At 44.6% G+C, this 23,862-nt stretch overlaps 1 protein-coding gene across 2 annotated transcripts in view; it reads left to right on the top strand.

The window, feature by feature from the left end:
• The first annotated feature begins 1,632 nt into the window (after positions 1-1,632).
• Positions 1,633-23,862, top strand: part of LOC126108485 (ankyrin-3-like) — a 512,755-nt gene continuing 490,525 nt past the window's right edge. Inside the window, exons 1-5 of one of the 2 annotated variants that reach the window (XM_049913741.1) lie at positions 1,633-2,239; positions 6,919-7,090; positions 7,205-7,252; positions 14,243-14,822; positions 22,494-22,643. In XM_049913741.1, the coding sequence (XP_049769698.1) occupies positions 7,003-7,090; positions 7,205-7,252; positions 14,243-14,822; positions 22,494-22,643 (866 nt within the window). In that variant the 5' untranslated portion in view covers positions 1,633-2,239; positions 6,919-7,002. The remainder of the gene's footprint in view (positions 2,240-6,918; positions 7,091-7,204; positions 7,253-14,242; positions 14,823-22,493; positions 22,644-23,862) is intronic. The other variant, XM_049913740.1, reaches the window with a different exon arrangement.

Here is a 23,862-nt window from a genome sequence, read left to right as displayed (position 1 = left end):
CGTTTTTTGCATTGTAAAATGTTAATTACATCCGGAGATATTGTAACCTAAAGTTGACGCTTGAGGACCACTCCTCCGCTGTTCGATCGTGTGTATCGGAGAGCACCGAATTACGTAGGGATCCAAAGGGAACGGTGATGGACCTCAGGTACAGAAGAGACTGGAATAGCACATTACGTTCACATGCTAACACCTTTTTATTGGTCTTTTTCACTGACGCACATTTACATTGCCATGAGGGGTGAGCTACACGTTCGACGGGCGTTTCATAGGGCGTGGAGGGCGCATAAATTGGCCAGCCCGTTCTCCTGATCTTACACCTCTGGACTTCTTTCTGTGGGGTACGTTAAAGGAGAATGTGTACCGTGATGTGCCTACAACCCCAGAGGATATGAAACAACGTATTGTGGCAGCCTGCAGCGACATTACACCAGATTTACTGTGGCGTGTACGACATTCATTACACCAGAGATTGCAATTGTGTGCAGCAAATGGTGGCCACCACATTGAACTTCTATTGGCCTGACATGTCGGGACACACCCTATTCCACTCCGTAATTGAAAACGGAAACCACGTGTGTACGTGTACCTCACCCCTCATGGTAATGTACATGTGCGTCAGTGAAAAAGACCAATAAAAAGGTTTTAGCATGTGGACGTAATGTGTTGTTTCAGTCTCTTCTGTACCTAAGGTCCATCACCGTTCCCTTTGGATCCCTACGTAATTCGGTGCTCTCCGATACACACGATCGAACAGCGGAGGAGTGGTACTCAAGCGTCAACTTTAGGTTACAATATCTCCGGATCTAATTAACATTTCACAATGCAACAAACGGCACTGATTACGTATGTGTTTATATATTCAGATGTGCTAACAAAACCAACGGGGTTCCATTTTAAAAAAAAACGTAGCTTTGTGTTAAAAAACATACTTCCGTGCATTTTTTTATGGTTTGTATTAACCAATTACACTAGCCCCTCTCCTCACGTTCGGTCTGTGGAATCGATTCGTCAGTATTTGATGTGGTTTACGAAATATATCCAGCGGAAACGTTAGGTGACTCACCCTGTATAATGTCACATATGACAACTTGGCGAGAGGTCCAACTTAAAATGAACGCGATTCATAAGAAAAAGGTTTTTTAACACACGAAGATGACAGAAAAGTCTGTCGAAACCCGTTGTTTTAAATAGAGAAATATTTGTGCGATCTTTGTTTTTAGCAAGTACAACAGATCCCTCCTTCTGTCTTCTCAAAACGAGAAAATTCGATCAGACCTCAATTTCTAGAATCCATGCTCATTTTTATACAGGAGATTATTTGCTCTCAAGAACAGACCTAATAGGTGAGCATAGAACACGTGCCATAATTCCACAACAGATAAACGTCGGCAATGTGGGGATGTAATTTTGTGCATCTGTCCTACGGCACTTCCTGGAAATGGGAATGGTTCAAATGGCTCGGAGCACTATAGGACTTAACATCTGAGGCCATCAGACTGAAGCGCCTAGAACCGCTCGACCACACCGGCCGGCGGAAATGGGAGTGACCTACGATTTTTTCTTTTCACTACGCACTGTTCGTTTCTGTAGCGACCAATGATAAACTGCTGTAGCAGGGGAGCAAGTTCTTTTGCGTAATGTCTGATTTCGTCCGCATGCCCTCCTACTACTAAGCGTTTGTACCTGTTCGGTTCCTCGATCGCTTATCCCAGTATCTAGCATTTCGGCGTTCGTACGATGCTAGAAAAGAGGGACCATGTCACTATCTTCCGCCGTGAAACTCTTGCGAAAAACGAATTCAATATTTTGGTCTGTTATGTCATTTCCCACTATAGACGTGGTGTGGTCAGTGAGTGGTTTCATACAAAATTTCGATACAATTACTTATTATATGCAAGAACAAAATATTCTTAGGACTTTTGGTCAGATCGTTTGGACAAACTTTACCTTGAAAGTTAGTGAACGCCACAAAAGTCACGCGTCTTTGGCGTTTGTTACTGTCAGACATCGCGTAGCAAGACTTCGGACGTCAGACGCGCTTACGCGTTATCACTGCAGGAAAGGGGCAGGGGAATGTGGACTGGGGTATGGAGTAGAGGGAAATCGGAGAACAGAGTGGGTGGGAGGTGGCAGCCCTGCCGGGCCGTGCACAGCCCAAGTATAAAAGGAGCGACTCGCGACCGCCGACCGTCATATAGCAGGCTGCTACGGCGCGGACCAGAATAACACGTGTCTGGTAAGTCTCTACGTGTTTTCACCATTACTGTGCCGTGTGCTTTCTGGAATTTGACACTATCCTGTTCTCTGTCCTTTTTTTTTTTTTCTGACTGGTTGGATGCGACCCGCCACCAATTCCCCACCTGCGCCAATCTCTTTCATCTCAGAGCAGCACATGCAACCTACGCCCTCCATTATTTTTTATGTTTACCCCAATCGTTTTTCTCTACAGTTTTTGCCCTCTACAGCTCCCTCTAGTGCTATGGAAGACACTGAAGTCACTTCCTGATGTTTTAACAGATGTCCTATCATCTGGTACCTTCTCCTTGTCAGTGTTTTCCACATATTCCTTTCCTGTCCGATTGTGCGCACAAACTCCCCATCCCTACCTTATCAGCCCATCTAATTTTCAACATTTGTCTGACGCACCACCTCTCAAATGCTTCAATTCCGACGGCCGGTGTGGCCGTGTGGTTAAAGGCGCTTCAGTCTGGAACCGCGTGGCCGCTACGGTCGCAGGTTCGAATCCTGCCTCGGGCGTGGATGTGTGTGATGTCCTTAGGTTAGTTAGGTTTAATTAGTTCTAAGTTCTAGGCGACTGATGACCTCAGAAGTTAAGTCGCATAGTGCTCAGAGCCATTTTGAGCTTCAATTCCCTTCTGTTCTGGTTTTCCCACAGTCCTCGTTTCACTACCACACCCTATTTTTTATACTACTAGGCTTCTCTTGACTAGGAATCTCCTTTTTGCCGGCGCCAGTCTGCTTTTGATGTCCTCTTTGCTCCACCCACCATTGGTTATTTTGCCGCCTAGGTAGTAGAACCCCTTAACTACATCTACTTCGTGAGCAACAATTCTGATGTTAGGCCCCTCACTATTCTCATTTCAATTACTTCTCATTAACGTCCACTTTCTTCGATTTACTCACAATCCATATTCTGTACTCATTTCACTGTTCATCCCATTCAGCAAATTATGTAATTCTTCTTCACTTTCACTCAGGATAGCAGTGTCATCAGTAAATCGTATCATTGATATCGTTTCACCTTGAATTTTAATTCTACGCCTGAATTTGTCTTTTCTTTTCTTCTTCGATATGCGGATTGAACAGTAGGGGCGAAAGACTACAGTCCTGTCTTACACTCTTTTTAATCCTAGTACTTCTTTCTTGGTCGTCCTCTCTTATTCCTTCTTGGATCTTGTACTTATTGTATATTACCCGTCTCTCCCTATAGGTTACCCCTATTTTTTCAGAATTTCGAACATCTTGTTCCATTTTACATTGTCGAACGCTTTTTCCAGGTAGACAAATCCTGTGAACGTGTCTTGCTTTTTCTTTAGTCTTGCTTCCATTATCAACCGGAACGTCAGAATTGCCTCGCTGGAGCCTTTACATTTCGTTGAATCCAAACTGATCGTCATCTAACATATCCTCGATTTTCTTTTCCATTCCTGTCAGCAACGTGGATACATGAACTATTAAGCTGATTGTGCGATAATTGTCGCACTTGTCAGCTCTTGCAGTTCCCGGAAGTCAGATTGTATGTCGCCAGACTCATACTTTCTACACACCAACGTGAATAGACGTTTTGTTGGCATTTCCTGCTATGATTTTAGAAATTCTGATAGAATGTGGTCCATCCCTTCTGCCTTATTTGATTTTAAGTCCTCCAAAGCTCTCTTAAATTGTGATTCTAATACTGGATTCCCTATCTCTTCTAAATCGACTACCGTTTTTTCTTCTATCACATCAGTTAAATTTTCCCCCTCATAAAGGCCTATTGTGTACTCTTTCTACAATTCGCTCTCTCCTCTGAATTTAACAGGGAATTCCCGTTGCACTCTTAATGTTACCACCCTTGCCTTTAATTTCACCAAACATTGTTTTGATTTTCCTATAGGCTGAGTCAGTCCTTCCGACAATCATTTCTTTTTCGATTTCTGCACAATTTTCATGCAGCCAATTCGTCTTAGCTTCTTTGCACTTCCTGTTTATCTCTTTCCTCAGCGACTTGTATTTCTGTATTGCCGAAATTTCCTCAACGTTTTTGGACTTCCTCCTTTCGTCGATGAATTCAGGTATTTCTTCTGTTACCTATGGTTACGGCGGGTGTAACTTCTCTGTGTTACTCATTCTTAAAAGAGGTGACTATGAAAAAGAGGAAAACTAAAGAAAGCACGAAGTCATTTCCTTTTTTTCTCGACTGTTTACCACCACTTGTAGCGCGACAGCTCTTCTGTGTTTTCCTGTAAAGGTTTGCGTCAGCTGTGTGCATTAGCACATGACTCCTAACTAAGTAAAGGCGATACTAGCAGTTCCTATTACTCTTACATGGTGCATGCCCGTGCATCAAGTTCCTCTATGAATATTACTTTTGTTGGCAGTTTGTTGGATCTAATGAAATCTGTGTGACGTCTGGTGTACTTGGCGAAGTGTCCAAGACATTTGTACGTCGGCATTACGCGTGTAATGAATCTAGTAGTTGCCATTTTGCACATCATCTCAACGATATTATTGAGTACACTGTTTATTATACACTGAAGCGCCAAAGTAACTGGTATACCTATGCGTGATCAAATACAGAGATACATAAAAAGGCAGAATACTGCGCTGCAGTCGGCAACGCCAACGTAAGACAACAAGTGTCTGGTGCATTTGTAGATCGGTTACTGCTGCTGTAATGGCAGGTTATCAAGATTTAAGTGGGTTTGAACGTGGTGTTATAGTCGGCGCACGAGCAATGGGACACAGCAGCTCCGACGTGGCGGTGAAGTTGGGATTTTCCTGTGCGACCATTTCGCGAGTGTTCCGCGAGTAGCAGGAATCTGGCAAAACAAGAATCTACGACATCACTGCTGCCGGAAAAAGATCCTGCAAGAACGGGACCAACGACGACTGAAGACAATCGTTCAGTGTGACAGAAGTGCAACCCTTCCGCAAACTGCTGCAGATTTCTATGCTGGGCCGTCAACAAGTGTGATCATGCGAACCATTCAACGAAACATTATCGTTAGGGACTTTCAGAGCCGAAGACCCAATCGTGTACCCTTGATGATTGCACGACACAAAGCGTTACGTCTCGCCTGGGCCCGCCAACACCGACATTGGACAGTTGATGACTGGAAACACGTTGCCTGGTCGGACGAGTCTCGTTTCATATTATATCGAGAGGATGGACGTCTATGGGTATGGAGACAACCTCATGAATCCATGGACCCTGCATCTCAGCAGGGGACTGTCCAAGGTGGTGGAGGCTTCGTAATGGTGTGGGGCATGTGCAGTTGGAGTGATATGGGACCCCTGATACGTCCAGATACGACACTGACAGCTGGCACATATGTAAGTATCCTACCTGGTCACCTGCATCCATTGATGTCAATTGTGGATTACGTTGGACTTGGGCAATTCCAACAGGACAATGTTACACTCCAAACGTCCAGAATTGCTAGAGAGTGGCTCCAGGAACACTCTTCTGAGTTTGAACAGTTTCGCTAGCCACCAAACTCCCCAGACATAAACATTATTCAGCATATCTGGGATGTCTTGCAACGTGCTGTTCAGAAGAGATTTCCATCCCCTCACACTCTTACGGATTTATGGACAGCCCTGCTGAATTCATGGTGTCAGTTCGCTTCAGCACAACTTCAGACATTAGTCGAGTTCTTGCCACGTCGTGTTGCGAAACATCTGCGTGCTCGCTGGGGAACTACACGATTTTAGGCAGGTGTAACAGTTTCTTTGGCTCTTCAGTGTATATGACGCTGAAGAAAGTCACAATGTTGACCACATAATTTTTATTCGGAAATATTATGAATGCGCATTTACATAATGAATACACCGATGGTTAAATATCATCAAACTTCAAATATTCATGATGATGTATTATTACGAACAGAAACGCATAACTCATGCTACTTTAACGTTACGTGTAACCTTGACAAATTCAGAGTAATGGCACATTTACACCATCATACTGTTCTAAAATCTGCTGCAGTATTTAGAACACGTAAAATGACCAAAATGTGACTTCTGTAGTATTTACTGACTTGCTTAGCTTTCATTTAATATCTGCTTTTTCCACAATAGCTCAAAGCAGTTCTTAGTCATTACTTTCTACTACCTATCATAATTTTCACAATCATAAAAATTACAATAACTATCGCAAAATCGTGGCCTATGTTCCTTTGAACTCGTCTCACTGCGATCAGCTTTTAACTGTCTTAGGTTCATCATAGCGCAGCCATATTCGACACAGAGCTCTGTAGCCGCCGTTATATTCCCAATACAATAGTTCTCCCCACGACCTCGCTGGGAAACTCCCCCTGGCCTGTCCTTACACGCCTGAGGCTCATTTAGCCACCTGATGCCTTTGCTGCAGGCAAAACACACCCCCACCCCTCTCTCCACCTGTGTGAAACGTTGGCACACAATGTACTATACTGCAGCTTCATTAAAGAAACTGAAGTTGATACCGATACCTGTGCAACTGGTATAGGTGTGACAAAAGACTAGAAGTCATTTAGAGAGCACTTTCCGACAGTTAGTCAGAGGTAAACAGAAATATAATGCGCTGACCGAAGTGACATCTGTCTCTTACAATGACGTAATCCAAGTTACATTAATTTACAGTAATTAATATGCTATACAGCTTGCAAAGGAAAATCAATTTTGTAACTCTATTTGTTAATAAAATTACAGGTTGTGCAACAGTGTGCAAATCTGCTGTAAATATTTCGTGGGAAAAGTTCTGCACTCTTGGTCCGACATCTTAGTCATTGCGTCATGTTCTGTGGAAGCATTAGTTGGTTCATCTGCATTTTTGTGGCCGTAGTCATAACTGTAAATTGCAGTGACTCAGATTCCATTACAGGTAAACTTTCTTTTTCTGTTGGTGTAAGTCTAGATAACGAATAACAATTTCATAGTCAGTAATAAAATATATTTTCAGTTTTTCTATTGAGATTTGTATGAATTTCTTTTACAGGACCCGATCTGGAAGTCAATGTTTTACGCTTAAGATCCGAAAACCCAGGTAAATATTCTTTTGCATAATTTCTTAGGGCATTTCAAGGTCTAATACCTTCATTTGGTGCTGACCTATCTCGTTGTGGTTCTCTACTTCCGTGATTTAATAACTGTCTCGCAAAATCTGTTACCTGCTGTAATGTCAGTTGTAATCAGCACGTGTACTTTATACGATTTTATTACTTGTATCATCTTCATCCCAAATTTCAGCGTATATCAACGTGAAGCAACGTAAATTTTGGAGATTTTTCGGTATTTACGAGTGCTACATCTAAAAATATTTTTTTAGTAAATTGACTTTGGTTGATCGCTTAGTGAAGCACATGTTATCGAAAATTATAGCTGTTTTTGAGTCTGTTAGCTACCGTAACTTCAAAAAACCCTTATCAAAAATTAATATATTTTAATCCCTGATTTTTCTGCTGTGTTAATAGATACTAGTTCTCAACTGTAATTAGTTATACCTTTAGCTTAACTGGTCCAGAAATTAAAAGACAATCCGCTAGCTCATTTTAGTGACATTTGTTTGTTATTCTATAAAAAGTTGCAGCGACCACAACGCAGCTCCACGGTGAATGCTGATGAGTTAGCTGACATTCGTTCATAGCTGGAATTCAGCCTGACTGTGGTCAAACAATTAGAAACTGTGCGAATAGGTGCGTTTGGAGGGCTCTCCACAGTCGTGTACCAGAGACAGCAAGCATACGCCTCGTGTGTATTCTGTCTCCTCTACAGGATGTACAGTTTTCATCATTACTGATGCACTTGACACTGAGTGAGTAGACGCCATGAAAAGGAGAGAGAGCGAACAGAGAGAGCTCATGGTGTTTTACCCATACCTCTGACCAACAAGTGACTCACTTCACATGTTTGGAAACATGCTGCGTCCCGTGTGAGGACTAGCCAAACGCAAAAATGCTAGTGGTCTATAAATCGTCGGCAATTCCAATGAATAGCGAATGATGGTAACACTTAGAGAAATTGCAACAAGGGTTGGGGAGCAACACGAGTTTCACTCATTTTGCACACCCGATGTCCGCATTTGACATGCTGTAGAGGCTATTCCGGCAGCTACTGAGGGAACAGGATGCACCTGCTGCAGATTGTGGCACACATTGGAACAAAGATGCCTGTCGTTGCAGCTCCGAGATCGTGCTTGGATCATTCCAGCATCTGGCAGAGAAGATAGAGAATACAAGCCTTGTTCATGGAGTTCTGGCGAAGCTCACAATCTGCAGCAGTGTCTGAAGAACTGATGGTGCCTCCTGGTTCTGACTCTAGAGGAAGCCAGTTCTATGAAACGCTTGGCTGCAGTTTCCAGGACTTGCACCATTGGCTTGAGAACTGTAAGGTCCCACTAAAATGGTCAGGTGTACATTAGAAGCTGCTACCCAGGTAGCTGACTATGTGTGGAGTGGAGTACCTGTATGATGTTAAGTATTTCTAATTTTCTCGATAAGAAACCCCACCGTAACTGCTCGTACTATCTTTTCTACTACCTCGTGCTCCAGGGGAAAGATTCACTTGGCGCTGACATTACACATTGTACACGGTTGGCGGGGTTACGGCAACATTCTCCCATTTCCGCTGAGTGGTCAAAACGCACTCCTGCCGCATTAACTCAGCTCGTCCTGTTTCTCCGCGAGATGCAGAAGGTCACAGAAATAGCCCTCTCTGACTTCCGTTCAGGTCCGACTTAGGCTGGGACCATAACATAGACGAATCTCCAGGGATGGCAGGGCAGAAATTGAGGAGCAGCCACAAGATGCAAAGGGACTGTTTAAAAACAGTGCTGGAGTTTTTGCTGTATGGGATCCTTAGCAGATAGATTCGAAAAAGGTGACTCGTTTCGAGATATGAGTAGCTTGTCACAGAGATACTCTGCAACACTGGTTTCTCGTGCTTTATCAAAAAGCCTTCACCTATGATTTTGGCCCTTATATCCTTTAATGTTATAGTATCTCCCTGTAACTTTACCTGTTTTATTTATCATGGGTTCGAGATGTTGTTCACTTTCACTACACCTATATCTAGCTGTTCTCTCACATGTTTAGGTGTCTTCTCTTTGTGTGGAGTAAAAGTAGCTGCTGACACGCCACTTTCTTCTTCGATTCCTTTGCGAATATAAGTTTTTACCTGTGTACAATGCCGACCAGTAAGTGTTATCTCGTTTTTATAATGCTTTCAAAGCTATCAAATTTATTCCTACTTTCATATTATCACACACCTACTATATATCTGCAAAAGCTATGTACATTCTTAAATTTCTTTCGTACAGCTCTCTAAAGTGATTTTAAATTTTATTTTGGAACCAAATTGATTTTCTGAGAATGTGGCGTCAACTGTTCGAGGACGAAGGAGTTGGATGGTGAAGCTTTTCTGTAATTTTCGCTTTTTAAGACATTCTTAATTTTGCGGATGGGCATTATAAGGCTTCTCTCAAAATCAGCTGGCAGTTTTCCGTGTTCATGTACGCTACAGTTAAGAGCATATAACAGGACTTTGATATCCATTCCAGCCACATAGAGAAGTTAGGACAGAATATTGTCGATTCCTAGGGTACCTAGTTGCTCGTGTTTTTTTGGAGCTACTACAAATTCTGATTTTAAAATGAATATAACGAAGTCTTGGGCTGGTAGACAGAAGGACATTGCATATATGTAAAACGTAATTTAACTTCTCATTTGAAGTATCCCCTTATCATCTAAAGAGGATTTTCTAGACACTGGTTATGAACAGGAACTGGTAATTTTTTGAACGAAAATTAGATCTTGCAATTGAGAACTTAACCTTTCAAATTATTAATGTCATCTGAAACGCTGTTTTAGCGTACATCAGCTCAAAATAATATCAGGAAGGAAAGGTGCACTGTGTGATCAAAAGTATCCCGACACCTGGCTGCAAATGACTTACAAGTTCGTACCGCCCTCCACCGGTAATGCTGGAATTCGGTATGGTGTTGGCCCACCCTTTGCCGTGATGACAACTGCTTCTCTCGCAGGCATACGTTCAGTCAGGTGCTGGAAGATTTCTTAAGGAATGGCAGCCCATTCTTCACGAAGTGCTACACTGTGCAGAGGTATCTACAATGTGCGGTAAGGCCTTGCACAAAGACGGCGTTCCAAAACATTCCGAAAGTGTTCTATAGGGTTCAGGTCAGGACTCTGTGCAAGCCAGTCCATTACAGGGATGTTATTGTCGTGTAACCACTTTGCCATAGGCCGTGCATTATGAACAGGTGCTTGATCGTGTTGAAAGGTGCAATTGCAATCCCCGAATTGCTCTTCAACAGTGGGAAGCAAGAAGATGCTTAAAATATCAATGTAGGCCTGTGGTGTGATAGTGCCACGCAAACTGACGATGGGTATAAGTCCCTTCCATGAAAAACACGACCACACCATAACACCACCGACTCCGAATTTTACTGTTGGCACTACACACGCTGGCAGATGATGTCCACCGGGGATTCGAAATACACACACCCCGCCATCGGATCGCCACATTGTGTACCGTGATTCGTCACTCCACACAACGTTCTTCCACTGTTCAATCGTCCAATGTTTACGCTCCTTACACCAAGCGTGGCGTCGTTTGGCATTTACCGGCGTGATGTGTGGCTTACGAGCAGCCGCTCGACCACGAAATCCCAGTTTTCTCACCTCTTGCCGAACTATCGCAGTACTTGCAGTGGATCCTGATGCAGTTTGGAATTCGTGTGTTGTGGGCTGGATAGATGTCTGCCTATTAGACATTACGACCCTTTTCAACTGTCGGCGGTCTCTGTCAGTCAACAGACGAGATCAGCCTGTACGCAATCGTTCTGTATGTGTCCTTTTACGTTTCCACTTCACTATCACATCAGAAACAGTGGACCTAGGGATGTTTAGGAGTGTGGAAATCTCGCGTACAGACGCAAGACACAAATGACACCCAATATATTCAATAACCTTACCACGTTCAAAGTCCGTGAGTTCTGCGGAGCGCCCCATTCTGCTCTCTCACGATGTCTAATGACTATTGAGGTCGCTGATATGCAGTACCTGGCAGTAGGTGGTGGCTCAATGCACCTAATATGAAAACGTATGTTTTTGGGGGTATCCGTATACTTTTGATCACATTTTGTAGTATTGGCATGTGTAAGAAGTGCTGAAAACTGGTTGCAATCTGATTATGCTGCTACCCCAAGTTAATGGTTCCTAGAAACGCACCCGACACTCTATTGGCCCGCCGTTGACCCTGTGTAACTGGCAACAAAGAGGAGTATCAGTCAGGGGCAGACCAATACAGTTTCCTGCAGTACAATATTGTTGTTTCTTCAAATAAATGGAAATATCAGGATGATAACTCGTTGAATAAAGAACTGCAACTTTGTGAATGATCTCCTGGGCAAATAACTGTAGAAGGAAATTAAGGATATGAGATTTGCACCACATCTGTGGCTTGTTTTGCAGACGAAATGTGCTGAAACCAATAGAAAATTGTTTAAGTGGTTTAATTAAAGACTAGATTACCACTCACTGCTTCTCCCACGCAGATTGTATGGTGTGCACAGATATTTCTTTCTTTAATCGAATTTTTATATTGTTCACAAATTTCTACACGTTCTAAACATTTCGCGCAGATTAAGGCCACCGAAGCATGGTCTTTTCTGAACATACTTCTGCCAAAAAGATTATTCTGGTAGCTGAAGTCCAAGTTTTTTTGTTAATCATGCGTTTTACGTTCTTGTGATACTGGCATAGGTACTTTCATTCTGTAATACATATGTATTTATATCTAATCGAGAATTGAAATACCATTTTCATAGACTTGACTCTACAGTTTTTAATGTAATATTTTCTTGAAATTTTCCATCCCCCATTTCACCCCCTGAGGGGTTCAGTTTCCAAACAAACTGAAACACGTAATGTATGTATTTCTGACATAGAAGGCAAATAAAAATTTCCGTAGATTTAGCTTTTAATATACTTTCGTAATGAAATAATTCAATTAAACTTTTCATCCTGTGTCTCGCTCCCCTAGACCTTGAACTTCCAGAAACACTGAAACACTTTTTTTTTTTTAAAGTCAAATACCAATTTCCACATATGTATTTTTTTTAATGTTTCATTAGTTCTTCAACATGATTTATTTTCAAATAACCTTTCACCCACTGTTTTAGCCCCTTAGTGGCTCAATTTCCAAAAATTCTCGAAGTATTATTTATTTCTGACTGAAAAACCACATACCAGTTTTCGTGGTTCCAGCTTCAAAATTGCAACAACCCTTTAATGCCGAGTATCGCGAATTCGCGTCATATCAGTGCTCTACTAATAAATGGAAGATTAACTGTTATTTAATATCACTGCCGCTAGATGCTGATTCTTCATGAACCTGAGTGTTTCGGGTACATCTAAAGCACCACAGTTTTTGTTTATTACATTTCATTTAGAAAGGCATTAATGAGTTGCAATGACCTATTTTCAAAAAAACGCTTTATCCCCCATTTCACCGCCTTAGGGGTGGAATTCCGAAAAATGCCTCTTAAACGACGCCTACAATTTAAGATCAACATGCTCTCCAAATTTCAACTTTCTATCCTTAGCGGATTGGGCTGGGTGCTGATGAGTCAGTGAGAGATACAGTTATTGGCCTTCATACACTGAAGAGCCACAGAAAGCCTAACATCGTGTAGGGCCCGAGCAAGCACGCAGAAGTGCCGCAGCACGAAGTGGAATGGACTCGACTAATGGCTGAAGTAGTGCTGAAGGGAACTGACACCATGAGTCCTGCAGGGCTGTACATAAATCACTAAGAATACGAAGGAGTGGCGATCTCTTCTCAACAGCACGTTGCAAGGCATCCCAGATATGCTCAATAATGTTCATGTATGGGGAATTTGGTCGCCAGCGGAAGTGTTCAAACACAGAAGAGTGTTCCTCGAGCCACTCTGTAGCAATTGTGGACATGTGGGTGTCGCATTGTCCTGCTGGAATTTCGCTAGTCCGTCAGAATGCACAATGGACATTAATGGATGCAGGTGATCAGACAGGATGATTACGTACATGTTACCTGTCAGAGTCATACCTAGACATATCAGGGGTCAGATATCTCTCCAAGTGCACACAACCACACGACTAGAGAGCCTCCACCAGCTTGAACAGTCCGCTGCTGATATGCAGGGTACACAGATTGATGAGGTTGTCTCCATACCGGCACACATCCATCGGCTCGATACAGTTTGAAACGAGACTCGTCCGACCACGCAACTTGTTTCGAGTCATCAACAGTAGAATGTTAAGGTTGGCGGGCCCAGGCGAGGTATAAAGCTTTGTTTTGTGCAGTCATCGAGGGTACACGTGTGGGCTTTTGGCTCCAAAAGCCCACATCGATAATGTTTCGTTGAATGGTTCACACGCAGACACTTCTTCATGGCCCAGCATTGAAATCTGTAGCAATTTACTAAAGGGTTGGACTTCCGCCACGTTGAATGATCTCATGAGTTGTCATTGGTTCTGTTCTTGCAGGATCTTCTTCCAGCTGCAGTGTTGTCAGTGATTTGGTGTTTATACCGGATTTCTGATACTCGTGGTACACTCGCGAGATAGTCGTACTGGAAAATCCCCACTTCTTTGCTACCTCAAATATGCTGTGTCCCATGGCTCGTGCGCCGACTATAGCACCACGTTCAAACTCAGTTGGTAAACGGTCTAACAACTGCGGCCGACACTTGTTGTCTTAGGCAGGCGTTGCCGACCACAGCATTGTATTCTGCCTGTTTATATCTCTGTATTTGAATGTGCGTGCCTATACCTGCATCTTTCGCTCTTCAATGTACATTGAGATTTGCAGCTGTTCACCTATTTCAGTATTTTGAGAGAGAAAGCATATTGTTGTGACCCACATAAAATGTAAAATATTCGCAATAGTTACTTGATGCTGATCTGCATAGGGCTCAAGTAAGTAAGCAGAGTGTTCTATGGGGGCACAAGGTTCTTAGTGACACTGTGTGTTTCAGAACAGTCTGCAGTGGTACCAGAAACAGAGGGTAAGGAGACCCCAGCTGTGGGTCTGAGCGCCCTGCTGGACGCTGGAAAGGGCGCCATGGTGACCCTGGTGGCCGGCGACACGCGTCTCGCAGCGCACAGGGCCGTCCTGGCTTCCAGGAGCCCCGTGTACGAAGCCATGTTCCGCCACGGTACGCTGGAGGCCAGCAGCGGTCAGGTTGCAGTCCAGGACGTGGAGGGCCCGGTGCTGCGCCAGCTGCTGGCCTACCTGTATACACTCCAGGCCCCCCGGCTGCCCGGCATGTCTGCACAGCTGCTGGCTGCAGCTGATAAGTACGGCGTGTCGGCCCTGAAGGCGGAGTGCGAGCTGCAGCTGGTCGCACAGCTGTCCGTCGAGACAGCGGCGGCCACGGCTGCTCTCGCGGTCAGGCACTCCTCTGACAGCCTCAAGCAGGCGGCCATTAAATTCATAAGGGCTCACTTGGTCCAGGTGATTTTCACACCGGGCTGGGGTGATGCACTGCGCTCCCAGCCTCAACACATGGCTGATGTCTATCGCCTGCTCTTGTTGGAGACGCCAATGGAAACCAGGTAAGCACAGGCTGCTCTTCTGTGCTGTCCACTTCCATATGTGTGTGTGTGTGTGCGTAAATTTACCAGCCTACATTGTTTGTCACTGAGTTTCCTTATACATGTCTGTCGTGTATGATCGATGGCCATCTATTTTGTGTCCCATTAGGCTACTGTTAACTAGTTCATGCAAGTAGCCTTGTTGTCTCTGCTGCTGCTGACATGCTGTAAATTGGGAACATAAAAATGAGAAGCATGTGCGTCTGCACCGGGAAATCTTTACAACACTGCACTAAGGTTCAAGAAGGCCAGAAACGTATTACAATTTCCCGACTATCATGTTACTGTGCTGTAGAAAAGTTAGTTGTAACAAAGCAGACAGTTGAAGTAATCGCTATTCCCACATCAGTAGTACAGTTTAGTATTTCTTTTTCACTTTCTAGGTACATGTGTGCAATATGCCTGCAAATTCCATAGCATCGTTAGTTTATTCCTCCAAGCAATACGTGGACGTTAGGAATAACTTTTCAGAAGTAAATTAGGCTCCAAGAAGATGTGTGTTGTTCTCAGTTGGAGCATGTGTGGAGTACATCTATTATAGCAGGTGACCTGAGCACATGTGCACCAGGTTGCAGCTGCTTGCTCCTTGCAGATCCTGTGAACACCCCACAAGGCAAAAAAAAAAAAAACTAGCCCTCACAACAACAGGGCAGCCTCAGTCAGCTGCACATGACGCAGGACCTTTCATCCCCAAAATGTGTACTGTACTTTGGAACACTCCAGTCTATAGCACGCACAGGAGAGAACATTACCAGTCAACACGCTGTACTTGCTTCTTGGAGGAGCAGGTCAAATCTGTGCCCACCCATCTTGCTTGAAAATCTCTACAGCGTTACTCATTTCTGTCCAGTCTACTCTGCAGTGGTTCCATCTACTGAGACCTTCGCTATCCCACATATTGCTGTTACTAATTCATCTCTAACAACGACAACACTGATGGGACGGGGACCTATCGATACAACTGTCCTTTGTTGCATATAGTATCACAATACAAGTATTCCCTACAAGTGTAGTGCCTAATAATTCCCACATATCTCCTTTGTCTTTCTTATATGCTTAAATATTTATGCAGTATTGGATACACTGGAATTCCTGCCTGATCTACTTCTCATTTATTTCTATCTCTCTCTCTTTCTATATATATAAAGATTTTTAAAAAAGTTGTAATTCCAGTTTGTTTGTTCAGAGGAAGAAATCCAACGATACCACACAAAACCTGTCACCCCACCCCATGTGTGGATGGTGGAAAGCAACTTAGAAAGCTTCAGTCGGAAGCCTCGGTTTTTATTTTCACGATTCAACAGCTAAATCTACAAACATTTTGTCTGAAGCATTTTTCTCCTTCCGCCAAAGATGTAACTGTGATCCCCACCTCCATGCTGTGAGAGTACAGGAGGCAATATTTCATAACTTCTAATTGGGAACCCAATTCGCATCATTGTATTCCTTCAACATATAGAAAAGGGGGTTACTCGACATGACACTGTGGTCATGTAGCGAACTATGACATATCATAACAGGCAGTATACTGTGTCCAGATCTTAAATATCATTTGGACATCGAACAGATATCGGCTCTAAGCATTACAACACTTACACAGTGTTTATTGCCCTCACACCTACCTATCATTTGGTGCATGCTGGTGCAAGTGGACTATGAATGTTCGATGATTTATGGAGCATGTAAGAGTCTGCTGTTGCCTTGTATGCCCGTTTAGATACCTCTCATATGTGCCTCTTTCTGTACAAACTGTTGCTTGGTATGGTAATATACCAGTATGGGGAGCTCGGCAGAAGTGGTGGATACGGTGATTAGATCAATGGTAAGTTATGCATCTTACTGGAACTACTACCACTGTTGGCAATGTGTTGACCACTGTTATTTGTGTGCTGTCAATTTCCCATCAGTGCTGTCTGCAGGAAACTGCCCTCTGGCCCCCATGACAAGACACTCTCCTGAGTAGTATCTCTTTGTGCAGCACGCCAGCTGTTGGAGACAGTGACAGCGGGGCCACTCCCACCCCCGCCACTGAGCCACACAGCGACCACGGCGGGACCCCTGCCACAGCCGCACCACCCACCACTCAATGCCCAGCCGCTCCACCTGATGGCAATGCCCTCTCTCTTCTGCAGTGAGTTCTGTCACTACAGACGCACATCTTCCACATCCACAGTGTTGCTTATGGTGGCACTAACCAAACGCCGTGGAAAAAAACTGAATTTAGCAGTATTGCATTTTTATGGTAGTGTTCTCTTTTCCCTACCATGGGGTCCCGGGTTCGATTCCCGGAGGGATCAGGGATTTTCACCTGCCTCGAGTCGACTGGGTGTTGTTGTGTCGTCTTCATCACCATCATTCATCCCCATTACAGTCAGAGGAAGGCAATGGCAAACTACCTCCGCTAGGACCTTGCCTAGTACAGTGGTGTGGGTCTCCTGCAGCGTCCCCCACGCTCTGTGAAGGAGAATGGGACTTCATCATCATCATATCTCTAGACGAGTGCATCAATCATAACAGACATACACAAACATTGCAGTACCCAAATCCTGCGAGACCTCACTTAGTGACAAGTGACCAATATGCAGAGATGGCTGTAGACCTTTCGTGCTGGGCGTCATGCCAGTGTGACTGTGGAGAGACTTCACCCTCTTTCCGATTACAATTTCTGTACCATTGTTGTCGATAGGTATTCTGAGTGATGCCCAATATTTGCCACGTAACTCCAGCATAACTGTTCACTCCTGTATGTACTTTGGAGTCTTTCGTTTCCTGTACGAAGTGTTGATTGATGTACTAAGCTCCTAATATTGGGTTCTCATGAAGACTGAATACTGATTAGGTCAATGGTAATTAATTCATCTCAGTGGACCCACTACTGTCCTTGTTACTGTGTATTATATGATTTGTGTATGGACAATCCATCAGAAGTAATAATCTGCTCTCTGACCTCCACGTGAAAACACTTTGCCAGTCAGTCTCTCTGCATGGCAGTCAAGCCATTAGAGACAGTGGGGACACCCCAGCGATTCCACTGTCTCTGGGCTCCTGCCTCAGCTGCGCCGTCCACGGCTCTCCACCCCCTGCCACACCTTGTAACGCCACCGTGTGTCTCCTGCGGTAAGTTCTTTGTACACATTTTCCACATTCACATTATTACTTATTGGGGCATCCAGCAAGTCTTATGGACCAAAAATGGAATATCACTTTAATGGATTTTTCAATAAAGCTGAGGTTAAGACTGTTAACAGCAAACTTGCTCGCAAATTGAATCTTTCATTTTCAGACGGAGTGTACACTCATATAAATCTTCCCAGCAGGTGTAAATGGTGTCTCGACCAGGACTCGTACCAAGGACCTTATCCTTTTGGAGGCAACTGCTCTACCAACTGATGATCCCCAGCATAATTTTCGATGCGCATCATTGTTTTACTTCCACTAGTACATCTGATAACTTCCAAACTACACAGAAGTTTTCCTGCGACAGTTGGTAGAATCGTTCTCCTGGTAGATAGGTTATTGTGGAGAAGTGGCTTAGCCACAGCCCGTGTGTTTCCTTTCTTCCAGCAATGCTGTTCCTGCAAGTTTTGCAGCAGAACTTTTGAGAAGTTTGGAAAGTGCGGTAGTGAAGGATGTAAAGCTATGAGGGCGGATCCTAAGTTGCGCTCAGGTAGAGCACATGTGCTGTTGGTAGAGCACATGAATAGGAAAGGCTATAGTCCCAGTTTACCGTTCCCATTGTAATCTTACCCTCCCTCATTAAATTTTCCAGTTTCTTCATTAGTTTCAAAAGCTTCGAGAGGCATAAGATATACCAAAAAAAACTTTTTTAGTAATTTCATTTCCTCATTGTTGGCTACAGTCACGTCTGGGGGTTGATTCTTGAGGCTGTAAGTTTTTTAACTTAGTGGGTTCCAGTTGATCTGATAACTAATGAAATAATTTCTCTTTCTATGACTTTTTCTTTGCTTTTCCCATTGTTATATGTCACACTGTCCTTACAATTTCCACTTCCATAAAAACAATAATTACATTGCTAGTGCAAAAATTAAAACATGTCTGATTTCATCAGAGGCACGCCCACTATTCCTTACATTCTGCGATATTAACTATATACACTCCTGGAAATTGAAATAAGAACACCGTGAATTCATTGTCCCAGGGAGGGGAAACTTTATTGACACATTCCTGGGGTCAGATACATCACATGATCACACTGACAGAACCACAGGCACATAGACACAGGCAACAGAGCATGCACAATGTCGGCACTAGTACAGTGTGTATCCACCTTTCGCAGCAATGCAGGCTGCTATTCTCCCATGGAGACGATCGTAGAGATGCTGGATGTAGTCCTGTGGAACGGCTTGCCATGCCATTTCCACCTGGCGCCTCAGTTTGACCAGCGTTCGTGCTGGACGTGCAGACCGCGTGAGACGATGCTTCATCCAGTCCCAAACATGCTCAATGGGGGACAGATTCGGAGATCTTGCTGGCCAGGGTAGTTGACTTACACCTTCTAGAGCACGTTGGGTGGCACGGGATACATGCGGACGTGCATTGTCCTGTTGGAACAGCAAGTTCCCTTGCCGGTCTAGGAATGGTAGGAGGATGGGTTCGATGACGGTTTGGATGTACCGTGCACTATTCAGTGTCCCCTCGACGATCACCAGTGGTGTACGGCCAATGTAGGAGATCGCTCCCCACACCGTGATGCCGGGTGTTGGCCCTGTGTGCCTCGGTCGTATGCAGTTCTGATTGTGGCGCTCACCTGCATGGCGCCAAACACGCATACGACCATCATTGGCACCGAGGCAGAAGCGACTCTCATCGCTGAAGACGACACGTCTCCATTCGTCCCTCCATTCACGCCTGTCGCGACACCACTGGAGGCGGGCTGCACGATGTTGGGGCGTGAGCGGAAGACGGCCTAACGGTGTGCGGGACCGTAGCCCAGCTTCATGGAGACGGTTGCGAATGGTTCTCGCCGATACCCCAGGAGCAACAGTGTCCCTAATTTGCTGGGAAGTGGCGGTGCGGTCCCCTACGGCACTGCGTAGGATCCTACGGTCTTGGCGTGCATCCGTGCGTCGCTGCGGTCCGGTCCCAGGTCGACGGGCACGTGCACCTTCCGCCGACCACTGGCGACAACATCGATGTACTGTGGAGACCTCACGCCCCACGTGTTGAGCAATTCGGCGGTACGTCCACCCGGCCTCCCGCATGCCCACTATACGCCCTCGCTCAAAGTCCGTCAACTGCACATACGGTTCACGTCCACGCCGTCGCGGCATGCTACCAGTGTTAAAGACTGCGATGGAGCTCCGTATCCCACGGCAAACTGGCTGACACTAACGGCGGGGTGCACAAATGCTGCGCAGCTAGCGCCATTCGACGGCCAACGCCGCGGTTCCTGGTGTGTCCGCTGTGCCGTGCGTGTGATCATTGCTTGTACAGCCCTCTCGCAGTGTCCGGAGCAAGTATGGTGGGTCTGACACACCGGTGTCAATGTGTTCTTTTTTCCATTTCCAGGAGTGTATAATCCAAAGAGTTTACAAAACAAAAGAGTATACAAACTTTCTTGACAAAAGAAGTTTCATCAAGTTATATCATCTTTTATAAGTGAGTCAGAGACAAATTTAATAATTAGCATTAGATTGTGCAATTAATAATATGAATTTTACATATGCCAGATATTTCGTAATTTCAAATATTTCTAAAAGAAGAGTAATTTTAACTGTACATATATATCGTTTGTAATAAATTAATTTCTTTTTTATACATTTTAGCCTGAAATATAATGCATCATAGACAAAAAAATTAAATTCATTTAGTAGAACAGTTCACATTAATGGGTTGATTTACGTTTATTTTGGCGGCTGAATGTCATACCTTCAATTGTCCATATATCTTTCTCGATTCACCACATGTCCATACTACCTTTAAAGATTTCATAGCTGGATAATTTCTTTTATGTTTACGTTTAGAAGAATAATATCACCTCTGTTCTTTTAGATTATGAAAAATTTCGAAACCAATCTTGCTTTCAAGAGACAGTGACCATCTGCTGCCTACACACTTTTCCTTGGGGTACTAAGACAGCAATATAAAAAAGATGTTACAGCAGGCACCTCTTTTACTTGACAATGGCGGTGGAAGTAGTCATTGTGGAGAACTCATGGAAATTTAAAAATTTGACACCTCCAGTACCTGAATAAAATTAATTGTTGGTTGTTATGTACCTACTTATTTTGTATTTAAGGATACATAAAGTGGTTCTCAGTTGTGTTGTAAGTCAAGTAATGAGCAGTGGAATGGCGTCACTCGGTTTGGTACAAGAACTGAGACGTACTTTCAAGAAGATCCCACAGCACATGGATATAGATGACCTTCCTTTCTGTGTCACATCATCTGCTTCTCCTACTGGCAAAAACCATGCAACAGCCACTCTGTTTGTCCCGTGTCGAAAGCGCAACAGCTTATCCAGGGCGCGTGTTGTCTGACAGTGTCACTATGCTGGTCCCAGGATAGTACAGGTACCTGACACTTGTGTATTCTAACGGCGGGTGTGTTTCAATTGGCATCAGTCCCTGTGCATTGTCACGACACACAGGCGTCGGTTATGGTTTTTAGTGTCACTAATAGCCCCATGAGCCAACGGCCTTGCTGCTTTGGTAACACTGGTTCCCGTCAGATCACCGAAGTTGTGCTGTCAGGCTGGATTAGCACTTGTATGGGTGAGTATCTGGTCTACCGAGTGCTGTTGGCAAGTGGGGTACACTCAGGCCTTGTGAGGCAAACTGAGGAGCTACTTAACTGAGAAGTAGCGGCTCCCGTCTCAGAACGTCATACGACCGGGAGAGTGGTGTGCTGCCCACATGCCCCTCCATATCCGCATCCAGTGACGCCTACGGGCTGAGACTGACACGGTGGTCGGTCGGTACCATTGGGCCTTCATGGCCTGTTCAGGAGGAGTTTAGTTTTTAATAGCCCCAGGAAGTGACATCGCACATGTTAACGGCTTCTCATATCATATCACTGGTTTAATTTATCGTTTTCAATTATATTTTTGCATATCTTCCTATGTTTGGTTTATTTTCATGTCTTCTTTTTGTAGACAGCTCGAATTGAATAACACAAAGAGCTCTTTAGACTCCCTGTTTACTGTTCTCTTTGTCCTACAGACCACTGCCTGACACCCAGGCACAAACATTGTCTGTGATCATTGAACCATATGTAGCGCACAAAGGGTTGTTGCCTTTAAAATTTCTCGTAATTATTGTTATGTATTCAAAATCTGCCAACCAGTCGCTGTCACATCAGTCCAGCATAACTATCGACTCTTGTATGTACCTTTCATCTCTGCTTTATTTCGGTGCACGCGGTTGATTCAGATGCCAGGCTATTGCTGTTGGGAACTCTGGAGAAGCATAGCGTAAACTGATTAGACCAATGGTAAGTCATCTATCTTAGCTGAACCACTGTTTTTGTCGGCAACGTGTATCCCAGTATTTGTGTGTGTGTGTGTGTGTGTGTGTGTGTGCGCGCACAATTCCTCAGCACTACTGTCTGTGGTAAGCTTTCCTCTGGCCTCCAGCCGAAATTCTTTCCCAACTAGTGTCTCTGTGTGTGCAGACCGCCAGTCACTGCAGACGGCAGGACCACCCCCGCCACCGAGCCGCACAGCAACCACAGCGACCGTGGCTGGACTTCGGTCACAGCTGCACCACCCACGACTCTGCACTCCACACTCCGATATAATGACGGCACCGCCTCTATTCTGCAGTGAGTTCCATCAGTATATGTGCTCTTTTTCCACATCCATAGTACAGCTTACGGCGGCATAAGTTAAGTTAGAAAAACAAATATTGTTTTGTTGTACACACATCAAAAAAAGTTTTGCATCACCTTGGTCCCGAGAGTTCCGGAACCTGTGCAGTAAATTGGAATAGGTGTCAACATAAACATCATTTCAGCCCTTTTTATTGCTCATGAAAACCACACATTGCATGCTGTACCACCATACAGCGAGACCCTCAGAGGTGTTGGTCCAGACTGCTGTACACACCGGTACCTCTTAACACTCAGTAGCACGTCCTCTTGCATTGATGTATGCCTGTATTCGACTTGACATACTATCCATAAGTTCATCAAGGCACTGTTGGTCCAGATTGTCCGCCTCCTCAACAGCGATTCGGCGTAGATCCCTCAGAGTGGTTAGTGGGTCACGTCGTCCATAAACAGTCCTTTTCAATACATCCCAGGTATGTTCGACAGGGTTCACGTCTGGAGAACATGCTGGCCTCTCTAGTCGAACGATGTCGTTATCGTGAAGGAAGCCATTCACAAGATGTTAACGATGGTGGCGCGAGCTGTCGTCCACAAAGACGAATGCGGCATCGCCAATACTCTGTCAATGTGGTTGCACTATTAGACCAAGGACGGCATTTGCGTATCATACAGCCACTACGGGGCCTTCCATGACCACCAGCGGCATACGTCGGCCCCACATAATGCCACCCAAGAACAGAAGGGAACCTCACCTTGCTGTACTCGCTGGACAGTGCGTCTAACGCGTTCAGCCTGGCCGGGTTGCCTCCAAACACGTCTCCGACGTTTGTCTGGTTGAAGGCATATGCAGCACTCATCAGTGAAGAGAACGTGATGCCAATCCTGAGCGGTCCATTCGGCATGTTGTTGGGCCCATCTGTACCGCACTACATGGTGTTGTGGTTGCAAGGATGGACCTCGCCATGGAGCCTATGAGCTCAGTTTGAGTCGTAACATGATGTTCTGAGGCTGCAGGAAAAGCATTATTCAACATGGTGGCGTTACTGTCAGGGTTCTTCCGAGCCATAATCCGTAGGCAGAGGTCATCCACTGGAGTATAGCCCTCGGGCGGGCTGAGTGAAGCATCTCATCGACAGTTGCTGTCTCTCTGTATCTCCTCCATGTCCGAACAATATCGCTTTGTTTCACTGCGAGCCGCCTGGACACTTACCTT

Source organism: Schistocerca cancellata, chromosome 11, assembly GCF_023864275.1.
Source record: "Schistocerca cancellata isolate TAMUIC-IGC-003103 chromosome 11, iqSchCanc2.1, whole genome shotgun sequence".
NCBI classification, from domain to species: Eukaryota; Metazoa; Arthropoda; class Insecta; order Orthoptera; family Acrididae; genus Schistocerca; species Schistocerca cancellata.
Note: the sequence above shows the minus strand (reverse complement) of the source record. Positions and strands in the feature narration are given on the sequence as shown.